Source organism: Engystomops pustulosus, chromosome 1 (assembly GCF_040894005.1).
Source record: "Engystomops pustulosus chromosome 1, aEngPut4.maternal, whole genome shotgun sequence".
Taxonomy (NCBI): Eukaryota; Metazoa; Chordata; class Amphibia; order Anura; family Leptodactylidae; genus Engystomops; species Engystomops pustulosus.
Window position 1 is genome coordinate 47,806,941 of NC_092411.1, and position 16,571 is coordinate 47,823,511.

Consider the following 16,571-nt stretch of genomic DNA (forward strand, 5'->3'; position numbering starts at 1 on the left):
TTATATTTTGATATAATGGGCATTTTTGGACACAGCGATAGCTAATGTGTTTATGATTTTTACTGTTTATTTATCTGAGTTCTAGGGAAAGGGGGGTGATTTGAATTTTTACGTTTTTTTATTATAATTTTTTTAAAACGTTTTTTACTTTTACTATTTTTCAGACTCCCTAGGGTACTTTAACCCCTGGTTGCCTGATCAATCCTACCATATACTGCCATACTACACCTTATTCATTACGGTGACGTCACAGAGAGCGACGATCTTGACCATCTTTTTTAAGCCGCTGGTAGCTTGCAGCAATATGCAGCAAAGATTTACCGGCTAAGGAGAGGGCTCAGCACGTGAACCCTTTCCATGGACCTTCACCCATCTCCATGCACCCATAATAGTACGGCGTTTGTCGGGAAGGGGTTAAAATAGTCTACAACTGTGAGAAAATAACTTTTTTTGGGTAATTTTTCCAATTAAAGTGTGTTTTAAAAAGTAACTTTTACCAAAATATATTATAAATATGTACAGCATTATTCCATCACCCTTTCCCAGGTTCAGTTACAAATGCAGAGGATGCATGTACTTCTGCAATAATGAAAAGTGAGAGTTTCCTGCAGCTCCTTCTACTTTCTGTTTTAAGCTGACCGGCTGGAGGAGGGCACAAACACCTATATCTCCTGAACCCTTGCACCTAGAATGATTTAAAAATTATGCAAATGAGGGGCTCCAGGCTCCATTGGTGTTAGTAGCTCAAGATCATTTGCATAGTTTAATGGCCTTTTATTCTTAAAACAAGGGCATACGAAAATCACAGAAAAGTGGATCCTGCCAGAGGGGGCACACCAGTATATATGTGTACTTGGTTTACAATCCTTCATCCTGGTTGTAGACCTTTAATGCTACATAGTATATTCAGCTGCAGCTATACAGACACCAATATTAAAAAGTAGAATATGTCATTCAGATTACAAGCCCTTATCTGTCTCTATAAATTAAAAAAATGGCTTTTTGAAGATGGAGAACGAAAAACAGAACTACATAAAACAGTGTCGTTCTCGCCCACCAGAGTATCAGAGGATCTGGATCTGGGCCCTGGTTTAACCTTACTGAAATACTGAACCTCAGAGGTCAAGCAAAAAGCAATTTGGAAGATGATAGAGTCTATTTCCTGGGAAATAATGAAGAATGGGTCCCCAAGATTCTCTGGTGGGCCTAAGGAACCCCAGTCTGACACAGCAAAAAAACTGAGACCTGTAAAGAATCAAACTATCAAACTACATTGACATTTTCTTACGGTATTTGTAGTTCTATTTTTGGCACAACTCCTACCACAAATGTTACCTTTCCGAAGATCTAAGGGTCATGCTGGAAATTGCCTGGATGCAATATTTAGCTATTCTACAGAAATTTACATTTAGATGTTTAATGTTTAAAAACAGATTAATCGCAAGCCTGTTCAGAATGTAAAGAACTGTAGAGATTGTGAAGAGCATTACTAAGAATTGTTCTTTTTACGGAATAGCTTAGGGCAGCCTGACCTTACTGGGTCATCAAAGCTTTTAAAAACGAAATGACTAAATTGGGTAGCTTTTCTCGGTGGAGTGGTTTTCATGATACAGAACAGGAGTAAAATTTTGGAAGAAAAGAAAATTCTGTTATTTTTAAAATAGAATGTGTTACCTTAATAAATAGGTGTCTGCACAAGTCTGTGGTTATAAATTATGAGTGTGAGACTTGGTGTGTCTTGTTAACGATAATTATAAAAATATGACATAGTGCAGAGATACAAAAAGTTAGTCATTGCCATTCCATGGGGTATCCAGTTAATATATGGGTGGCTACAGTATTTTAAACTTGGAGAACCATTTTTATTCTTTGAGAGGCAGCCATCCAGCACCAGCTAATGGGTGGCAGCACCTGTTAATTCCGTTGGTGCACTGAAAGTGACCACCACAGCCACGTGATGCATCCTGAACTTGCACGCTCTAGTTCTGTTGTCCGTTTCTGGAACCTTTCATACTCCAGTATGGACTTCATTTTATGCAACATACAATTTAAAATGTCAGACGTGGTTGGTCCATTGTCCCAAGGCAGAAGAGGAGGGCAGCTTAGAGACGGCCAACAACACCCAGAGGCTGTTAGCGTCTAAGATAGCGCTGCTAAAGACCATAAGCAGGACTGTTCTCATAGTGGGTCAGACATTTAAATTTTGGCACCAATGTATGGAGGGATAAATAGCGCACAGCTGCAGGGATGTTAGATTTAGCCCCAAAAGAACACAAGTTTCCGAACACAACTAACCTTTTTGGCCCAGAATTCTTTCAGGAGGTCAAAGCGAGATACAGGGAAAGGAAATCTTTTGTAGATTTTAAGAAGTCTGCCCATACTTTTAAACGTCCCTTTGGTGCAACAGGTCAGTCATACAGGTCCCAAGAACAGACCTGACAGACCAAAGCAAGAGGCATCTCTTCAGTCAGAGGTAGTTCCTACAGACCTGGAACCTCAAGAACAGGTCAATCAGGTAAATTGGAATACTGTTCATTCAAGGGCATATTTGAGCGCCTGGAAGGAGTGCAATACAGATCTCAGATCATAAGAAACGGTCTAAATCTGCCTTTGAAAAAGTTTGGTGCTAGCATTAAAAGTGGGAAAAATTTCAAAAGCAGTTGTAGATCAGAACAGTTGGATAAGCCACATGTTTACTGTGGTAAAGTCAGATTGGTCATTAAGATCAGTCCTGAAGGTGCGTTCACACGTAGCAGTTAAAACTGCATCACAATTAGTTTTGAGGTGGTTTTAGGTGCAGTTTTGTCAATTTCACAGGTGGAAGACATGAACTGAATGGGTGAATTTGATTTTGAAGGAGAAAGCTGCTCCACAAATGTCATTCACCTGTTGATTTGATGTCTTTCACTTGTTAAAATAAGTAATATCACCTAAAACCAACCCAAAACTAATTGCCATGCAGTTTTAACTGCAACGTGTGACTGCACCCTAAACGTAAAACCGCTGAACAGATTCCTGAAAAGGAAAATGTTCAGGATGGAAAGTATAACAGACTTCAGACTTTTATTAGAAAAAGCAAAACCAAAAAACAAAGAGCTTAAAGAATAAATGTGCTTTATTTACATACAAATAATAATACAAGTAAACAACGTCCAGTGAATATGTCTAGAAGTATAAACATAAGGGGAACCATGTTGTCCCGGATGGAATATGGGACCACCACAGAGTACCTATGACCCCCCCTCCTCCATATGCCCCAAAAACTGCCAAACAATGTGTTTGTTCAAATACATAGTTCGTCAAAAAATAAGACAGGTAAAGGGAAGATAGACCCAAATGCACCTAGGTAACTGCAAAAAGCCCAGAGGTACCGTCCGGTATATACAACTGTCAATAGTGCAAGTCACACTAACCCAAAGGCATAGTAAAGGTCGGCAAAGAGGCGGTCAGAGGGGAGGCCAGAAGATACACCCCGACGCGCGTTTCGCACTGATGCTTCGTCAGGAGGTAAAATACAAATGTTGTGCTTACCCTTAAATACCCCCAGCCGGCGTGTCTGCATAGAGACGCGCCCATCCCAGGTAGGCCTATCATGTCGGGGGTGGGGGGTCCATTTGGATCCAGACATGTGGCTGGTTACCTGTGACGTTGAGGCCCTGTACACATCTATATGCCATGACCACGGGATGTGGGCGTCAAGATACTTTTTGGAAATGTCGAATTTAGACATGGACCTGGTAGAATACATCTTGCTTCTTTTGGATTCTGTTTTAAAACATAATTTTTTTATTTTTCGCGATCGATTTTTCCTACAGCTCCAGGGAACGGCCATGGGGGCGACTTGTGCGCCCTCGTATGCCAACCTTTTCCTGGGGCTGTGGGAGAGAGAAATCGTTGATAACACACCAGGTCATGACGCCGTTATCTCGTGGTCAAGGTATATAGATGATATACTTTTCATTTGGCAGGGATCTGCCGCTGATTTGGATTCATTTTTGCAGGGCCTCAACGTCAACTTACAAAATATTAGACAGACTTACCTGGAAGTATAGTCAGGACCAGATTGAGATTTTTGATATCTTAATTGGGAAGGATACAGGGGGTTTTATCACCACTGATGTATTCCGTAAAGAGACATCTGTTAACTCCCTTCTCCATGCTTCCTCCTCCCACTACACACAGTCCAAAAAAGCCATCCCAGTGGGTCAGTTCTTACGAATGAGACGTATCTGCTCCAGCGACCAATCATTCGAGAAACAGGCCAGTGATCTGACGAGAAGGTTCCGGGACAGAGGCTACAGGGAAGCCACTATTCAACAGGGATATAACCGGGCCAGAAATGAAACTCGGAATTCTCTTTTGGTGAGTAGACCTAAAAAGAAAAATGTGATTGAACCAGTGAGATTGATCACTGGCTTTAACTCCAAATGGAGATGCCTGAAGGAGATTATAGATAAACACTGGTCTGTCTTGCTGATTGATAAAGATCTGGCACAAAATCTTACGCCAAATGCGTCCATTATGTGGCGGAAATCACGCAATTTACGTGACATGCTGGTGCGGAGCCATTATATCCCTTATATAGAAAAGAGCTGGTTAGGGAAGAAGGGTTCAACAGGGGGCTCTTACTGCTGTGGAAAATGCAAGGCTTGCCAGTATATGGAGCGCACACAGAGATTCACCGACTGCAACACTGAGTCGGTGGTTTACTGTCTGCGCTGTCCTTGTGGTCAATTATATGTCGGCATGACGACCAGACCTCTAAAGGTACGGGTTCTGGAACATGTCCGGAGCATAAGAGCAGCCAGGAATGACGATAGCCTTGGCCCCCTGAGAGATTTGAAATTACAGCCGGTCCCGCGACACTTTCGTGAAAAACATGACTGTAACCCCAAGGGACTTACAGTCAGAGGAATAGACAGGGTTATCATGGGGTCTAGGGGGGGGTGACGAGAAGATAAGACTTCTACAGAAAGAGCTGAGATGGATCACCCTCCTAGACACCGTACAACCAAAGGGTCTCAATGAGGCAACAAGCTTTAAACCTTTTTTATGATTTATGTCCAGTTGATTTGGTGTTGTGTCTAATTTATGTTTCTTTCGTTTCTACTTTTAGATATTATACATGGCTTTAAATGGTCTGATGTATACAATAAACTTGCAGTTTGATATCTACCAGGCATATTGATTCGTTCCAGGCATTCGCAAAAGGAGGATTATAATTCAATCTCTCATATTGACCCATATGGACATCCACGATCTGACATATTATTATTATGGGGTTTGATTTTAATATGTGTATATTCATTTTTTATATTTGGGGTGGGGTTGGGGGGTTTCTGTGGTTTTTTGGTTGGTATATTGTAGTGTCACATGTTTTCAATTTTTGGGCAATGTCACGTGTTTTTGGGTGGCTATAATACGAGTGATCTATGGCCATGTGTGCCAGTTTTGTCAGTCACTTCTAAGGGCGCATTTTTGCCCATTTATGCGTGGGCAGTATATTGTATTTGACTTTATGCACTGGCACTTTATTATTATAGTTATTTTATGTATTATGCATTTTTTACTTTGTATTATGCATTTTTTACACTTATGTATTTTGATATACATGCATCTGTACATGGTGGTTTTTTCAAAATTTGTAATATTGCACAATTGTATATATATATAAAAAAAATTCTTTTTTTTTTTTTATCACAAAATCTTTTTAAATTTTCGTATAGGAGTTGTATCGCACACCTTTAGGTATAGTTGCTCAGGTGCTCTGGATAGGGTCCCAATCCCATTCAAACATTATAATACGGAATCCAGTCACACTGATAATGAATTTGAATTTTTTATTTATTGCACACAGTTGTATTTAAGTGACGTTTCGGTCAATCACTGACCTTCTTCAGACACAGTATGCAAGTTAAGAAAGGGTTTCAAAAGCTGCTATGCAGGCTAGGCGCTTAAGGGGAGAGCGGGGTCCGCTTGTATAGTAGAAGCGCTGCTACTATACAAGCGGACCCCGCTCTCCCCTTAAGCGCCTAGCCTGCATAGCAGCTTTTGAAACCCTTTCTTAACTTGCATACTGTGTCTGAAGAAGGTCAGTGATTGACCGAAACGTCACTTAAATACAACTGTGTGCAATAAATAAAAAATTCAAATTCATTATCAGTGTGACTGGATTCCGTATTATAAAATCTTTTTAAATGTCACACATACCAAATATAAAATAGTTATGTTGTGTATTATGCATTTTTTACACTTATGTATTTTGATATACATGCATTTGTACATGGTGGTTTTCTCGAAATTTGTAAATTGCACAATTGTATATAAGGAATTTTTTATCAAAAAATCTTTTTGTCACATATACTAAATATGAATTGTATATAGCGGATATAAGGAGTTTTCAATATAAATTTGTTATGTCACACACATAATATATCTATAATGCACTTTATGTATTGACTCCCCATAATATTTTGATAGTTTGAGACAATCTGTATGTTTGTATGTTCGGGTCATGTATGAGCCTTCAAATCGATATCATGTTTTGTCCCCCATTCACTCCTATTATTTTTTGCTGCCTCCTGTGATGTATGTTCAATTTATGTCTAGCAGTAGTTTTATCATTCAGACCATAGTGTCTGGTTGTATTGTAATTCCTTTTTAACAATTATGTTATCATTTTCTATTCATACTTACCAGTCCGGCGTTCTGTTGACATGCCCAGGCGCGTGCACCGCGTCTTCTCATGGGGAAGTGCACGTATCCGGGATGCGTCTCCATGGCAGCGCTGACCCGATCATGTGATCGGGCCGGGCGCGTCATGGCGACGCACTTCCGGTGCGCGACCTCATGGAGCTGACGCGTCACGGAATGGGCGCGTCTCTATGCAGACACGCCGGCTGGGGGTATTTAAGGGTAAGCACAACATTTGTATTTTACCTCCGGACGAAGCATCAGTGCGAAACGCGCATCGGGGTGTATCTTCTGGCCTCCCCTCTGACCGCCTCTTTGCCGACCTTTACTATGCCTTTGGGTAAGTGTGACTTGCACTATTGACAGTTGTATACACCGGACGGTACCTCCGGGCTTTTTGCAGTTACCTAGGTGCATTTGGGTCTGTCTTATTTTTTGACGAACTATGTATTTGAACAAGCACATTGTTTGGCAGTTTTTGGGGCATATGGAGGAGGGGGGGTCATAGGTACTCTGTGGTAGTCCCATATTCCATCCGGGACAACATGGTTCCCCTTATGTTTATACTTCTAGACATATTCACTGGAAGTTGTTTACTTGTATTATTATTTGTATGTAAATAAAGCACATTTATTATTCTTTAAGCTCTTTGTTTTTTGGTTTTGTTAGTTCTTATCTTTTGAGGGCGGTATGAAACTGCATATGTGGGCTTTTTTGGTTTTCTTCTTTTATTAGAAAAAGACATGTTTCTTATAAAGAAAGACCTGAAAGAATGTTTCAATTGCACCAAAACACCTCAGGGTTTTGGGCCTATGAAAAGCTCCATACATGTTCACACGAGTGTTAAGACCCGTCATAACACATTTAAGATCTCAAGGCATCATTTGCCTAGTATATCTGGACAATATGCTAATTTTACATTTAGATCCGCTCCAGTTGACTGTTCAATAAACCACAACATTAGATCTGCTGAGAAAGACAGCTTTCCACTTAAGCAGAAAGAAATCGGTTTTAGATCTGACCCAGTCCTTAATATTTTTAGGGTTTCACATAGATACAAGCTTATTTCACCTAAGCGTGCCTGGAGAGAAATGGGCGGAGGTCCAAAGGCTAGCAAGACAGTTTTGCACAAAACCAGACATCACACTGAGGAAAATGGCGAGCTTAACCGGGAGATTAGTAGTTTAGCTTTTTGATTTTGCTTGCTATATATTGGGAAGCGGGGCTGGCTATATACTTGGAGGCATGGGCTCCTGGCTATATACTAGGGCGCACGTGCTGGCTATATGCTGGGTGGAGGCTGTGACCATATGCTGGGTGTGGCTATATACTGGGGGTACAAGCTGCTGGCTATATATTGGGGAGCCGGGGCTGGCTGGCTATATACTGGGAGGCATGTGCTGGCTGGCTATATACTGGGGGCTACTGGCTTTGTACTAGGGGGCATGGGCTACTGGCTATACAATAGGGGGCATGGGCTACTGGCTATATACTAGGGCACACGTCCTGGCTATATGCTGGGTGGAGGCTGTGACCAATGCATTTCCCACCCTAGGCTTATACTCGAGTCAATAGGTTTTCCCAGTTTTTTGTAATTTTTAAAAATGAGGTACCTCAGCTTATACTGGGGTCGGCTTATAGACGAGTATATACAGTATATGTATTCTTCATCGGCGCGTTGTCCGATGTGGATTCGGGTTCTGCCGGGATTCAATAAGGTCCGTGCGCACGATATCCAGTAGGTGTCGCTGCTGCGCCAAGGTCCGCCGGAGTTCACCTGCTTCTCCCTGGTGCAAGTAAGTGCTTGATCTTGCGACAAATTTAGTTTTTCAAATTCTTCGGTTTTACTGAATCCATCAGGTTGTCCGACGCCCCCCCCCCCATTTCTGTCTCGTGAAAGCCAGCACAATTGCGTCAAAATCCGATTGCGTGCACCAAAATCCTGGTGGAATAAGGCGCAAAACCTGAAACCTGACGAAAGTGCGGCCGCGAAGCCCTTAATAAATGTGTCTGGTGTAATTATGTGAAATATTGTAGTTATCAATGCAAATAACATTGAACATCGTCCAGAAGCTTTGTAAATGCTTCATGTTGAATCAGAAGTTGTATAAAAGTTGCTCCATCTAGTGGACAAATACAATATCACCATACAGAGGAAAGACTTCAGATGCCATAAACCAAAATCCAAACTGTTTCTAGACAAATGGCCACCTGAATGTTTTAAAGTACAACTGTAAAGTAGAAATTTTTTTGCCTAACTCTAAAATAAGCATTTCTAGCTATCTGCAAGTGTTTAGTTGCTCCTCTCCCCCAGACCACATGGAAAGTATTCAGACACCTTTACAGTATATGTATTCTTCTCCATGGACTTCAGACTGGTGTGAGCTGCTATAGGAGTCCACAGAGCGGATAATAGCCTCAGTGCACAGTGTAGAAGCAGATCACGGCAGAAATCCCCCAACCACCTGCGCACTTTGTAGTCATCTAACTTCTGAAATTAGCACTTGAGTTATTGAACTGGTGAAGCAATCAATGAATTCATTAAAAGGATTGGCCTCTAATACAAAATTTTACCAGGATAAGTATTAGACACTAATGGACAGCCTCACGTCCCTCCTATTGATATGGGAATGTTTGTCACTTGTCCAGGATGAAGGATACTGGGGGGTCATGTGTCCTGCCGCTACACAGAAACTTTATCAGGGGAAGTATAATATGGGTGACCATAATAGTGTGGGAGAGGGCATTTTTAAGTGAGCTGGCATTAAGTGTAGGTGGCACATTAAGATTGCTTTATTGACTGTGAGGACACTCTGAGGTACATGACTTGGTGGGGATGCACAATGAGGGGCATTAAGAGTTGGGGATTCTTTTGGGGGCTGTCTTAAATCTTCTAGGTTTTTGTAAGGGTTCCTGTTTCACCTCTCCCTATTGCTCATCTGTTTAATCTTTTAGCGTGCCCAGCCTTCCTCCCCATTTTTTGGATTTGTTGTTTGTGCATACCTCCTAACAGTACTGGGTCTGTTGGAACAGTCCTGTATTTTGTTGCTTCTTTCCATGAGGTATGCCCCTGGTTTTAAGAATCCTCCAGGTTGGAGGTCGGCTCCATGCATCACCACAAACCAAATCCAAACTGTTTCTAGACAAATGGCCACCTGAATGTTTTAAAGTACAACTGTAAAGTAGAAAAACTTTTGCCTAACTCTGCAAAAATAAGCATTTCTAGCTATCTGCAAGTGTTTAGTTGCTCCTCTCCCCCAGACCACATGGAAAGTATTCAGACACCTTTACATTTTTTATTCTTTGTTTCATTGCAGCCAATCGGTAAGATTGGAACATTCCTGTTTCTGCTCATTAACATACACTCTGCACCCCATCTTGACAAAAAAAGCCTGAAATGTAAATAATTTTGCTAATTTATTTAAAAAAAAAATTAAATATCACATTGCCATAAGTATTCAGCCCCTTTGCTCAGTATTGAGTAAAAGCACCTTTTGAGCTAGTGCAGCCATGATGCTTCTTGGGGATGCTCTGCCATTCTTCCCTTTTTTTTTAAATTAATTTATTTTTTATTATTACAAAAACATACAGACATTTAACATCCAAAAAAACTATGAACATTGTTTCCTACACATTTCTTCTCTTATGCACTTATTAATAACTCACAATATGATGGGTCAACCCCCCCCCCCCCCATCCCTTTCCCTCCCAACCCACTGGCAAGAGAAAACAACAATTAGCAATTAATTAGCAGTTCCATCAAGTTGGCTCAGTTCACTGACTCATTTTTCTATTTCCAATTGCTCCAAATCTCAGCCCATTTTCCCCTTGTGGCATAGATTTGTTCATATCTTTTAATCTTCTGGGAAAGACCATACCATTGATCAACGTTAGGAATTATACTACTCCCCCATTCCCGAATTATGAGAACCTTGGCTTTTGACAAGAGCTTTGTTCCCAATACACACTCACTTGATTCAATTTTGTCGCTACCCCCAAACATTTCCATGACCACCGCACTAATAGAGAGGGTCAGGGACATCTCTAGAGCTTTATTTATCCAGTAGTATACTTTATCCCAGAAACATTTTATTTTGGGACACGATCAAATTGTATGTAGGAAATGGGCCTCCTCTGTTTCACATTTAAAGCACTTGGAAGACACTCTTACTTTCATCTTGTGCAACGCAACTGGAGAGTAATATAACATATATAAGATTTTCACCTGAATAGTTCTGTGATTTTCATTAATCGATCCTACCTTCACATTCCTATAAATCCCCCGCCATTCTTCCTTGCAGATCCTCTCCAGTTCCCTTAGGTTGGATGGTGGACGTTGGTGGAAGACATTTACAATTCTCTCCAGAGATGCTCAGTTGGGTTTAGGTCCGGGCTCTGGCTGGGCCAGTCAGGAATGGTCACAGAGTTGTTCTGAAGCCACAGCTTTGTTATTTTAGCTGTGTGCTTATTGTCATTGTCTAGTTGGAAGGTGAACCTTCGGCCCAGTCTGAGGTCCACAGCACTCTGAGGTTTTCATCCAGGATATCTCTGTACTTGTCCATATTCATCTTTCCTGCAACCAGTTGTCCTGCCCCTACAGCTGAAAAACACCCCCATAGCACGATGCTGCCACCACCATGTTTCACTGTTGGGATTGTATTTGGTAGGTTATGAGCAGTGTCTGGTTTTCTCCACACATACTGCTTAGAATTAAAACCAAAAAAATTAAACCTTTGTCCCATGAGACATAAAATCTTATTTCCCATAATCTGGAAGTCTGTATTTTTTGCAAACTGTATACAGCTTTCATGTCTTGCACTGAAGAGATGCTGCTCTTAACACACTCTGCCATAAAGCCCCAACTGGTAGAGGGCTGCAGTGACTTTGTTGAACTTTCTTCCATCTGAATCTCTGGAGCTCAGCCACAATGATATTGGGTTTCTTTTTTACCTCTCTCACCATGGGTCTTCTCCTACGATTGCTTAGTATGGCTGGATGGCCATGTCCCGGAAGAGTTGTGGTCGTCCCAAACTTCTTCCATATATGATTATGGAGGTCACTATGCTCTTAAGAACCTTCAGTGCTACAGAAATTCTTTTGTTACTTTGGCCAAATCTGTGCCTTACCACAATTATGTCTCTGAGTTCCTTGGGCAGTTCCTTAGACCTCATGATTCTCATGTGCTCAGTGAACATGCATTGTGAACTGTGAGGTCTTATATAGACAGGTATGTGATTTTCCTAATAAAGTTCAATCAGTTTAATTAAACACACCTGGATTCCAATAGAGGAGTAGAACCATGTTAAGGATAATCAGAAGGTAATGGACAACATGTGAGTTAAATATGAGTGTCTGAATACTCTGTGTTTAATTCAACTGATTGGACTTGATTGGGAAAGGCACACATTATAATATGTATATATGCACACACATTTGTATCTATACATATATATGTATACATATACACACGTGTATATGGCTCCTCCAGGCTCTTCTCGTTGACTCAGAAGGTGAAGGCAGGAAAAAGAGACAGATTGGGCAGACGAGGTTGGCAATATTGGGGAAAAGCAGAATAAGGGACTGGCTCAGACAATATTAACCTAATATAGCAGACGTTGTCCTCAACTCTGGCAGTGGGGAATCCTCTCCCCTGATTGTGTGCTGCACAAAGGAGTTCTGCATGTATGGTGGGCAGTGGGCCCCTGGAATAAATATGCGCCAGTCGGGCTCGGGAGCATGTCAATTATAAATTATGATTGACCCATGCACCACGGGCCCGTGTACCTTGCACTCTGCTGTAGTTATACCCTGGTTTGTCAGCATTATGAATGGAAGTGATATACATTGACCTCTGAAAACATGTACCGCAGATTATAAAATTATTATTCACCTCAGCACCTCATACAACTTCTCTCCAACAATGAGTGCTAGGTGAATTCTTTGTACAGTTGTATTGATTTCCCCTTAATCTTCAAGGGTCTGAAAATAAAAAACCTAGAAAACCAATATTTACAAAGTGATAAGTGTAAGGCACAGAGTGTAAGCCATTTATCTGTAACTGTGAACAATATACCAATGCTAGTGGAATATATATATAGGGATCACAGTGGCCACAGTTGCATCTGGGCCCTATGGCCAGCATTGTGAGGATTTGGCCCCCCTTACCAATACATTTGGATCTGGCACATGACTCACTTCTTCCTATTGACTAAGACATTGAAGCCCACCATCCTGCTTCCCCCCATTTGTGACATCCCCTTTCTTCTTGCCTTACATTATATAGTTCACTCTCCGCTCGCCCACACATTAAATCCCTCCCTCACTTCAACACCTCACATCGAGGCCCTCCTCTGTGTTCCCCCACACATTGAGGCCGGTGTCTTTGCTCCCTCACACATTGAGGGTTCTGAAGTAGACAGACGCAATTATATCATCAGATTGAGCCCCCCCCCCCCCCACACACACACATTGAGGACACACATTTTGTTATCCCCACTGCTCTGCCTCACATTCTTCCCCCTCTCTTTGTTGCACCCCCCCCCATCTGCTCCCCACCACTTTGTGGCCCCCTCTTTACCCTGCCTCTCACTGTGGTCCCCCTTCTCAGATACTTCTCTCATTGCTGTCCCCCTTTTTGCTCTCCTCCTCTCAGTTTCGCCTATCCTTGTTGCCTCCTCTACATACCCCCACCTCATTGTGACCCCCTTTCTACCCTGCTCCTCACTGTGGCCCCTGCTCTCTGATTCCTCTCTCATGGTTGTCCCTCCCTCTCTGAATTGCAGCTAGATGTATACCTTCTATCGCCTTGGGCATGCCTTCCACCACCAGGGACAGCAGGGCAGACTCTGAAATCTGTCAATGATCCAGGGCAGTTGGGAGGTTTGCCTGTAGGAAGATTGTATTCAGAAGCAGTGGCGTAGCTAGGGGTTCAGATTAGGGGGGGGGAAGGCACATTCAAGTGGGCTCCAAGACAAGTTATGCCAATTTTAGAGAATATCAGAGGCCCATAGCTCCCTGATGTACCATTCAATTCAGTTTTTTTGATGACTTGTAGAGGGTCAGTTAGGGTGAAGGCACACGTGCCAAATGTATTGCGTTTACAAATGCAATGCAAACACCTGGGAGTGCTGCTTGGCCCGATCGCATGTATGCTTCCCTGGAAATGCACACAATTGGTAACAGACACCCAGTGTTTTGCATTATTTAAAAGCATTAGGTTCTGGTTGCCGATCAAATGCGTTTCGATGGAAACACATAAGTGATCGAGCTGAGCACCGCCCCAGGGTGTTTGCATTGCATTTGTTAACTCAATACAAATGCCACGTGTGACTACAACCTCAATCTAGTGTAATCACTGCAACGAAATGTATATTAGAAGATGTATTACACAGATATAAAGGGGAAACCAGGGCGTTACACAGTTATAAAGGGGTGACCAGGCATGAGTACTACATTAGAGCCACTTCCCCCACTCAAAACACACGGGACCCCTTTAACCCTCAACCCTTATAACTCAAATGGACCCCCTCCCCCTCACAAGACATATCCTCTCCTCACCAGTCTTTCTTAGAATGTTCTTCTCCTCTATTCCCTATGGTCTCCAGCAGAGCAAATTGTCTGTAGGACACAGATATCCCCATACACAGTACTATCTAATGTGCTGCTGACCCGGTAACCTAGCAAGGATTGGCTGAGGTTTCACTTCACTCCTGCTCATCTCTGCCCGGCTCTTCTAGAGCCCATAGAGCTTATAGTGTGGGAGATTAGAGCGGGCAGCTGCAGAGCATGGTCTGCACACAACGTACTGGCAGCTTTCATGTACCCCTGGTGGGCGAAGTGGAGGTGCCATTCCTTGTACTACAGACACAGAATTCAACTCTGTCTTCATCCTAAGAACATGGATTGTAAGCTGGGAATGGGCCCTTTTAAGTCACGGGGCCGGTGGCTTAGTCATTAGCATTACAACCTTGCAGCACTGGGGACCTGGGTTCAACTCCCAGGGTCTACATCTGCAAAGAGTTTGTATGTTCTCTCCGTGTTTGCATGGGTTTACTCCAGGTCCTCCGGTTTCCACCCACACCCCAAAACATACTGGTAGGTTGATTAGATTGTGAGCCCAATTGAGGACAGGAACTGAACTGACAAGCTTTGTGCAGCTATATGTGTGTGTGCGTGCTTTATAAATAAAGAATTATTATTATTAATGGGACCCAGAGCCTAACAACCAAAAGATGTAGAAACTTTCCATTATATTTTTTATAGTTTAAGAATGCACTTCAGGCTTTAGATTCTAAAAACTGATGCAAAATATTGACCAGAAAACTGCCGTGTTTAATTAGCCAATTGCATAAATAAAGGCATTGCCTGGCTGATTTTTCTTCCGTTATAGGGAATCGCAGCTGACTATGTAAGGCCTGGCACAGCTCACGCCCATAGCACAACATGCTGCTTGCAGCGTATTGTTTACAGACATCTAGGGCAGGCAACAGCACTTCAGTGCATCCCGGCAGTGAGTCAATGATGAGCTCATGATGACGCTGGGGAAGGCACCGCTGTAGCCTGGGCTGGTGTATACAGCAAGCTGAACATTAACCCACACCTAGCCTCTGCCTGCCTCTACACTACCGCCTGCAGCCAGCTCCACCGACAGATGTGACAAGCTGCAGCTGATCTACAGCAATGTAGGTGATCATTACAGATCTGGGGGATTCGGAATACTTGTTGGAATTCAATTTAATACAAAAGGGAACTGCCCAGAATACTACTGACTCTGCGCTTATGTAATGTAGATTGTACAATACTCTGAAGAGGGGGGCTGCACTGCCTAATAGGGTTCTTACTCTCTGGAATGGGTTAAATGTGATCTCAGTGGGAGTTTATGAAGCGGAAGTTCTACTTACTTGTAATTCTGCACTTTTGTGTCTTAGTTTTAGGCCATTGTGTTATACCCTGTTGATAGCTTAAAAGATATCTGTGCTATATATAGTCAGAATAACAATATTTTACTGCGCTAGCACAAACTGTAATTGTGGACAAACACGTCTGCTTATAGCCAAATCATGTACTGGTAAAAACAAACTATTGTGGAAATGATCTGTATTTTATATTCCAAAATTTCCATAACTGTCGCAGTTGTATAGATATGATAATGCTAAAGCGATTAATCCTAAACCAATACTCTATTTAATATTTTAATTTGGTATGTGAACTTTTGATAGTTGGGGATCTGTCTGATTATTGGGACCCTCATCCATTCACAAGAATAGAGATACCCTGTACCCCCTGAATATATAGAGCAGCTAGTCATGTCTGGACATTTTTACTTCTCTTAGAAGTGTCAGGCTATACTTCAGACTGAGACCCCAATCCATTGCCACCAAATCCCAGGGGATGGAAGTCATAATGACTTACCTGAGGTGACCCACAGGATGGGGCAGTTCTGACCTCCCTGAAATACAGTCAGAGAGTAGATTTTTGGACACGCTTTGGACACTATATAAAGAACCTGATAGGGCAGCACTAAGCTTCAGACTGTGTCAGGGCCACAGATTAGTAACAAATGAGTTCTGGAATAGGTTTAGTGACATTTGGTTGGCCGAGCATTAAGGAGTCTATTTTGGCCAAGGGTCATAGTTCCAGATTAAGGACATATTGGTCTGTTCCAATTATTTGACTCTCTAGGGACAGCTATGACGTTAGCTGTCAGACCAATGCCTTAGGGAGACTCACGCCTTAGGGAGTGCAGGAGAGAGCAAGCATCCCTACCTCCTCCAGTTCTGGATCTCGTTGCTTGGATGAACCTATGCAATTGCGAACCCTTAGGCCCCTTCTACACTGGCATTTTTCACGCGCGAGTTCTGCGTGTGCATTTGACGCGC

General features: G+C 42.3%; 1 protein-coding gene across 1 annotated transcript in view; it reads left to right on the forward strand.

Annotated features, from left to right (window-relative positions):
* Positions 1 to 15,146: 15,146 nt before the first annotated feature.
* The window catches only part of RHOBTB3 (Rho related BTB domain containing 3), a 32,322-nt gene continuing 30,897 nt past the window's right edge, over positions 15,147 to 16,571 (forward strand). The window contains exon 1 of the mRNA XM_072139832.1: positions 15,147 to 15,374. Coding sequence (XP_071995933.1) covers positions 15,373 to 15,374 — 2 coding nt within the window. The 5' untranslated portion in view covers positions 15,147 to 15,372. The remainder of the gene's footprint in view (positions 15,375 to 16,571) is intronic.